This window comes from Oncorhynchus mykiss, chromosome 7 (genome assembly GCF_057628025.1).
Source record: "Oncorhynchus mykiss isolate SJ-2025 chromosome 7, ASM5762802v1, whole genome shotgun sequence".
NCBI lineage: Eukaryota > Metazoa > Chordata > Actinopteri > Salmoniformes > Salmonidae > Oncorhynchus > Oncorhynchus mykiss.
The window spans coordinates 8030365-8038129 of NC_143028.1; the positions used below are offsets into that span (position 1 = coordinate 8030365).

Below are 7765 nucleotides of genomic sequence, written 5' to 3' on the forward strand. Positions count from 1 at the left end.
CAGGTATATAGGGCTCAGTTTTGAATTGGTAAGTGACTACAGTGTATGAGCTCGCCACCCTTAAGCACAGACCCAGGGTCCGTTTTGTACGGTGACCTAGCGTATAGGTTGAGCTAGGAAAAGCTGATCTGAAACCAGTATCATAAGTCAATTTATATGACTAATGTACTTATTTTTCTTACATCATCATAATTTATGAGAATGTCCTAAAATTGAGTTTTGTGGCATTTAATGCCACACAATGAATGTAGCCTAGATGTATATTTTGGCAGGAATTTTATAAGAACGTTTTGTTACGTTTAGGACGTGCCTGAGAAAATGCCTGTGTTGATACTGATGAGAAGATGAAGAGTTTGTTTGAAGCCTATTTTAAGATATGGCATCTCTGCACTGCTGAGGGAGTAGATCCATACAGGGCCTGCTGGTTGGATCATTTCGTCTTCTGAGACACACACAGTGAGACACAAGAAAGAGTCTGACAACTAAACTGAAACCTATACATTTTTCTCACAGTACATGTAGTAACAACACAATGGCCTGTACATTACCACTGGCATTCCTTGTCCTTCATGGATTTCTCTCTCTTTCAGCAGGTAAGACTCTCTCCATCTATCCCCCACAAGCCTGTGGATTGGTTGAGGATGTTTTGTTTAGTCTGTTTGTTTGTTTTTACAGTAAAAAAAGATGAGTAATTGTTGGATCAGTTATTTGAGAAGAGGATGTCTATTGATTTTAAAAAGCATACTTTTCATTTAAATTATCATCAAATAGGGTCAATCTGGTAAATAAACATTTCTTACCCATTGATGGTCACATTCATGGATTGCTATTGAATCTGTACATTTGATCACAATTGATTTGAGCAATGTTAGGGAGAAAATGAACAATGACATGGGCATGAAAAATGACTGAAAATGTCTCTTCTGTGGTGCTATCTTGTAAATGTAACAATGTCATCTATTTTTTTAACAACTTCCTTTGCATGATTTGATATTGCAATTTTATCTCATTATTAGAATGATTTGTATGGATATTGTAAATGCTATTTAGATATTTTAAGATCATTATGTGGGACAATACTTATTTCTTTACTTAAGTGTTTTTTCCATGTCAATGTAATTTATTTGATGTCAATTACCATTGATATATAAATGTATAAGATATCGGTCATTTGACCAAGATTAACATCCTATTTACTCAAGGGGAAGGCTTAATCTGACCATCTGTGTCTATGAGATTGTCCCCAGATTGGCCATTTGTTTTAAAGAGGTCCTGTTGTAGTATCTGTGGCCTTTCAGACAGTTGTGGTTTTAGACATGTTCTGTTTCAAACACCCAGTACACAAAAACAGGAAGATTTAATAGAATGATCTGGGTTACTGTGGCTAACCCAGCCAGTTGAACACATATTTTCATACAGTAGCATTATTTGAATTTGATCCAAGTTAAAAACACTTGGTAGAAGCTGTTTTAGAGCATATTTGCCTAGTAGTTGTCCTAACTGACAAATGATGAGAAACTAACAATGGACAATTGTACTTGAAATGAACTTATTTTACTTTGAAATGTAGCATGCATAATTGGTCATTTATACTGTAAATACATGCTTGACCAAAAATGTCAATAATAAGATTTGAATTAGATCACATTTTCTAACTCTTTATTGACCCCAAAACGTAATAAAAGTATGTTACCGTCAGCAACAACAGATCATTATTCTGATCTCTTTTCTTCTCTTCTCTTCTATCACAGATTCATGCAATTATTATTTCCAACATGGATCTTTCTTCTCCATCCCTCTGAAATACACTGACTTGAGTTCGAAAGAAATAACCTGGAAACACAATGGCAACGTTATATTTAGAAGAAAGAATGGAAGGTTCAAACCAGGCAAGACTGAGGACATCTTAGAGGATGGGTCTCTCCAACTGAAAGGCCTGGTGTCGGCAAACGAAGGTACTTATAAAGCAGAAGTGTTCAACAGCGAAGGGAAAAGCATCAAAGATCAGTCCTTCAGACTGTGTATGAAGGGTAAGTCTCTTTCTCTCTTTCTTTCCAACCATACAAGTACCGTATCCTCTCCTTTAGAGACACTGATGGCGGCCATTTTGTTTCTCTCCAGAAAAAGTCTCCAAGCCCTCAGTGAAATTCACCTGTTCTGATAAGGACGTCACCTTTACCTGTTTCTTGACCAACACTGAGGGAGTGACTTTCAAGTGGAGAAAGAACGGAGAGCCTTTAAATGAGGGGGAAAAAACAACCTTGATCATCGGTCTGAAACAACTGAAAGAGCCGGACACATTCACCTGCTCTGCAGTCAATGAGGTCAGCACGGAGACAAGTGACATCATCAAACCAACATGCAAGGGTACAGTATGTTTTGAAGGGCTCAATTGCAATTCTCTGCGAATCTCTGTCTTTCTTTTTCTCTCTGTTTTCTTCTGTTTTCAGGAAAAAAGTGACTAATGTTTAAGATTGGTGGCGCAACAAATAAAAAAGACAAAGAAAGTAAAACATCTCATTTGTCTCTCTGCTCCACCCCTCATCTCCCACCCTCTTCTCAGATGTCTCAAAATCGGGTGATCTGCGTTCACTGTTTGGTTTGGATTTCTGGACCATGGTGGGCATCCTAGCCGGGGGAGGGGGCTTGGTACTCCTCATCATCATCACCTTGGTGTGCTGTTGCCTCAGCCGACGCAAGAGCCAGATGCGCTTTGAAGGTAATTGCTTCAGACCAAAGCTCAAATGTCTATGGCTATTGTGTTGGTGTTCTGTGCACAGAAACATTTATGGTATCTACAGTATCTTTATTTTGTTCCCTCCCTCATTTCAACTGTTCATTCTCCTTCACAGAGGAAAGAGAGTTGAGACTAGCCCCCCTGACCAAGACCCAGCATCCTTACCACTCAGAGGTCCAGACAAAGCATCCTTCTCACCCAGAAGGCCAGAAGCAAAGGCAGAGACCCCCCGGTGGGGCCCCACCTGGTTCCACGGGCCCCAGGCCCACGGCCAGAGCCTCCAGCCAGGCTGCGCCCCAACCCAGAACCCAGGCTCGAGGGAAGCCTCCACAGACACCAATGGATGATGATGAGGAGCAGCCCCCACCACTACCCCAGCCTAGGAAGAAAGGCTCTCACCCCGCCAGGCAATGAGTCTGGAAACAGGTTTCGCCTATATACTCTCTGATCCAAGGAAAGGAGTTCCAGCAGTCTACATGTTGTAGATGTTGAAAATGTTGTTATCTAAAGAATAGAATAGAAAAGGAAGGGAAAAATACCCACACAGTGTTCTTTTCTTCCAATGCCTTTTCAAAATTCTGTTTCATTGTTTTTATGTTGAGTTGTAGCCTACCTATCTATCCACCTCCTCTTGAAGTAGTGACCTTAACTTGATGTCTGTGTGGTTGTCAATAAAAACTAAATAACTACAGGCACATAGTCATTGATGGGCAACATTATTTGAAAATACTCAAATACACAGGAAATAAGTATTTAAAATACAAATAATTAAAACGCATATGTATTCGAACCTAGGTCTGATAGCTAACAATTGCATAATAATAGTTCTGAAAATGTTTCCATTCACATTATTGTGCATTTGAGTCATTCTCTGTATTCACATCTCTGAGTAAAGCTCTCATGTAATCAATTGTTTTCCTGTTACATCGCTGAGGCCTCTTGGTGGTGGTTTTGGCACGGCACCAACGAATAGCATGCAGGGAGCAAAGATGCTGAAAGCAACACTTATCTGAAGCCCTCGCTTCCACACATCTTACCTCCTTTTCCTGTGTGTGTGGGAGGGATATGATGCTGTGTGTGTGTGTGCGCGCATTTGTGTTTGCTGAACTGCACATGACTTAACACAGGTTTTTGCACCCATTTTTTTTTACAAGCATTTCGCTACTCTCGCATTAACATCTGCAAGCATGTGTATGTGACCAATAAAATGTTACTTGAAAAAACCTCTCCATCACACGCCTGTTCACTATATAAACCCTAGATGGCGCTTTGCTTCCATGTTCATTTAATCTGCTCGCATGACTATTCAACAGTAATAGTGGAAGTGGGTGGGCCAGGGACATACTTGTGGGCCATTAACGTTTTCCTTTGAATTACATTTAAACGAGTTAGTTGACAGAAATCTGAATATGTTCCTGAAAGACTTTGGCTGGGTCACTGACAGCGAGTAAACGTTTGGGAACCAGTTTGATGACAGACCGGCAGGAGTCACAATAAAGTTAACCGAACGTAGCAGGCGTAAGAGAAACGCCTGAACGGAGTTCCCACATCCAGATTTTCAGCGGAAAAGGAAGCTAGGTTGAAAATAGCTGTATCCCTGATACACACTGAGGCTACAGTAAACTCAGGTTTATCACTCAGAGCCATGTTCGACAGTCTGAACTCTGACCCCTAAACAAATCACTTCCCGTCCCTGGGTTAAATCATTGTGCCCTTATGCACAGATCTAAGATCAACCTACTGCCTAAAACAAAGTGAAAAGGCTGTGGTTTGACCTTCAGTTTGCTGTCTGGGTTGTTAATATTGTACAGTCAGTCACTTTCAGTTATTCACACTGAGGTACTAAGGCTTCAGCCTTCAGACAGAGACGTTATTCACATGCATTCAATGTTAAAGATAGGTAAGGAGAAAAAGGGTCGGAAGACAAGAGCCGTGTGTGGTGTGTGTGTGTGTGGTCAGTCACTCTGTTGTGTGGCCCAGTATAAATAGAGGTCTGGGTGACTGTGTGTGTGTGATGTGACCGTGAGCCGATACATCCACCATTTGGCTTTGGGCACCTGCCAGCCGTGCACCTGTCCCCAACACACACACTTGTTGCACATACTTAGACCCACAAACACCCAAATCAAATGTTATTCATCACATTCTTCGTAAACAACGGGTGTAGACTAACATTGAAATGCTTAGTTACACACGCATGCACACATACACACACACACACACACACAGAGAGTCTTGTACAGCTAACCAAAAATTCAGTCCCAGTTCTCCAACCCTAACCTAACCCGCACTCTTACCCACTAATTGTAACCTTAACCATAAACCCCATAGAAATAGCATTTGACCTTGTGGGGACCAACAAAATGTCCCCATGTTTGTTTACTATTCATGTGGTCCCCCTCACACACAGAGGTAAAAATAAATGCATCTTAATGCAGCATCTTGCACCCATGTCCCATTCAACCACTTTAACCCCAGTCCCCAGGGGTCATGAACCCTGACCTTTCACCAGCACTTCTGTGCACCCACTGGCTTTCCTAATACTCATTGGCATGTGTGTGCATGTGTGTGAGTGAGTGAGTGAGTGAGTGAGTGAGTGAGTGAGTGTGTGTGTACACGTGTGACAGCCGTGAACTTTAACCCTTGCCCTCCCTCACACAGCGTGACTTTGTAAACTATACCTACAGCAAATACAGTGGCCAGTCTTCAGAGGTGTCAGGTTCTTCTGCAACCCAGTCCCAAAATCAATCCCCAGCACCAATCCCTATTAATTCGCTCACACACACAACATTAAAAATATATAGATTTAACTAGGCAAGATTTAACTTTACAATGACGGCCTACCCCAGCCAAAACCTAACCCAAATGACACTGGGCCATTTGCGGGACTCCCAATCACAGCCAGTTGTGATGCAGCATGCAATCGAACCAGGTTCTCTAGTGACACCTCTAGGACTGAGATGCAGTGCCTTAGACCGCTGCACCACTCAGGAGCCCAAAACATACACACACATTTATACTGACTCTGCACACACACACACTGACATACAATCATCATATACTTTGCTGCTACTCTGTTTAGCATATTTCCTGATGCCTAGTCACCTTACCCCTATACATATCTACATCTATCATTCCAGTATCCCTGCACATTGTAAATATGGTATTGGAACTGACCCTGTATACTGAATAGCTTACTTACTTATTGTGTTCTTATTTCACGTGTTTTTGGTATACCTTGTGTTATTTTTAACACTAAATTGACATTGATTACTGCATTTTGTGGTTTAGAGCTTGCAAGAAAGGCATTTTACTGTACTTGTGCATATGACATTAAAGGGGAATTTCACTCAGAAACAAACTTTTGGTATTTTTTTAATTAGTCCACTGTTGATACGCTCCCAAAATGTTTTGCATGTCAGCAGTCAAGTTTTCAAGATATTGAACTTAAGAAAAAAAAATTGTTTCTCCAGCCACATCATCATTCAACTTCTGATACATGTTTTGGGGCAGCAGGTAGCCTAGTGGTTAGAGGGTGGGGCCAGTACCTGAAAGGTTGCTAGGCTGTCATTGTCAATAAGATTTTGTTCTTAACTTTAAAAAATATATATATTTCACCTTTATTTAACCAGGTAGGCTAGTTGAGAACAAGTTCTCATTTACAACTGCGACCTGGCCAAGATAAAGCATAGCAGTGAGAACAGACAACAACACAGAGTTACACATGGAGTAAACAATTAACAAGTCAATAACACAGTAGAAAGAAAAAAAGAGTCTGTATACATGGTGTGTAAAAGGAATGAGGAGGTAGGCAAATAATTACAATTTAGCAGATTAACACTGGAGTGATGAATGATCAGATGGTCATGTGCAGGTAGAGATACTGGTGTGCAAAAGAGCAGAAAAGTAAATAAATATAAACAGTATGGGGATGAGGTAGGTAAATTGGGTGGGCTATTTACCGATGGACTATGTACAGCTGCAGCGACTGACTTGCCTAGACAAATAAAGGTTAAAATAAAAAATCATGAGGCATGCCAATATATCTTCCAAACACCAGCTTCGAGGGCATTATCACTTTTGTACAACGGATTACCAACATATTCAAATAATAATTTACATATTTTAATAAAAATATATATTTGGATTAATTTATTCATACTATTTCATCCTTCCATCCACAAGATATAGTCCCAACATAAATCCGGGGTTGCTACCCAAGCCGGCTGGTAGTTTGTTTTATTGGTTTGGTTGCCTGAGACGTGACCCAGTAGTTAAGTCTTTCTGTTCTGTATCTATGTACGTGACCCAGTCAATAGAAATACACAAAAATTATGCTGATTCATGATTTCGACTGGCTGAGAAAAGGTGCCTGCCTGTCTCTCTCATCCCGACATGTTCATTACTATGCGACAACTGGAGAACTAATTTCAACATTGAAACAATATTGCAAATGTCGGAGAGATAGACAGCAAGGTTTGTACAAATCTCCGCTGTTGATAAATAAATGTTAGTCTAAAAGAAATGTGAGATAATATCTATATGCTTTTTATAGTGGAGATCATCTTTATAAATTGCCTGGCTGGGCTGATGAGACAGTGGATTGCGCAGTCAGATGGAACACAGTAAATAGGCACTTTAACATCATAGATGTAGCTTGTAGTAACTTGTGGAATAGACACCGGCTGGAATGCGGTTTTACCCAATCAGCATTCAGGATTAGACTCACAGTTGCATAATATCTTGACAACTTGACTGCTGACATGCCAGACATTTTAGGACTGTATCAACAGTGGATTAATGAAAATATCATTTTTTGAGTTAAATTCCCCTTTAAAACTTGAAACTACACACCTCTTAGTGGTCCCTTGTAGATGTGAAATGATCTGACAGCATAATTTCAATAGGCTAATACCCTGACTACACTGCTAGCTTTGCAAAATAAATGTAGGAATCTATGTTAATCAATTATTGCACCCAGCTTCTGCAATGCCAAGGGCTAAAATAGAAGTCATTCCTATTTCTGAC

General features: G+C 40.5%; 1 protein-coding gene across 1 annotated transcript; it reads left to right on the forward strand.

Annotated features, from left to right (window-relative positions):
- On the forward strand, positions 1-3432 carry LOC110527332 (T-cell surface antigen CD2-like). Its single transcript, XM_021608542.3, has 5 exons — positions 1-593; positions 1752-2030; positions 2122-2367; positions 2564-2719; positions 2853-3432. The coding sequence occupies exons 1-5, from the start codon at positions 533-535 to the stop codon at positions 3149-3151; spliced, it is 1041 nt and encodes a 346-aa protein (XP_021464217.1). The 5' UTR covers positions 1-532; the 3' UTR covers positions 3152-3432.
- Positions 3433-7765: the final 4333 nt, after the last annotated feature.

Bases quoted from the DNA above. Each gene is read 5' to 3' on its own strand.
- LOC110527332 (XM_021608542.3), top strand. From the start codon at position 533: ATGGCCTGTACATTACCACTGGCATTCCTTGTCCTTCATGGATTTCTC. The intron at 594-1,751 runs GTAAGACTCTCT...CTTCTATCACAG, and splicing joins ATTTCTCTCTCTTTCAGCAG to ATTCATGCAATTATTATTTC. The intron at 2,368-2,563 runs GTACAGTATGTT...CCCTCTTCTCAG, and splicing joins CATCAAACCAACATGCAAGG to ATGTCTCAAAATCGGGTGAT.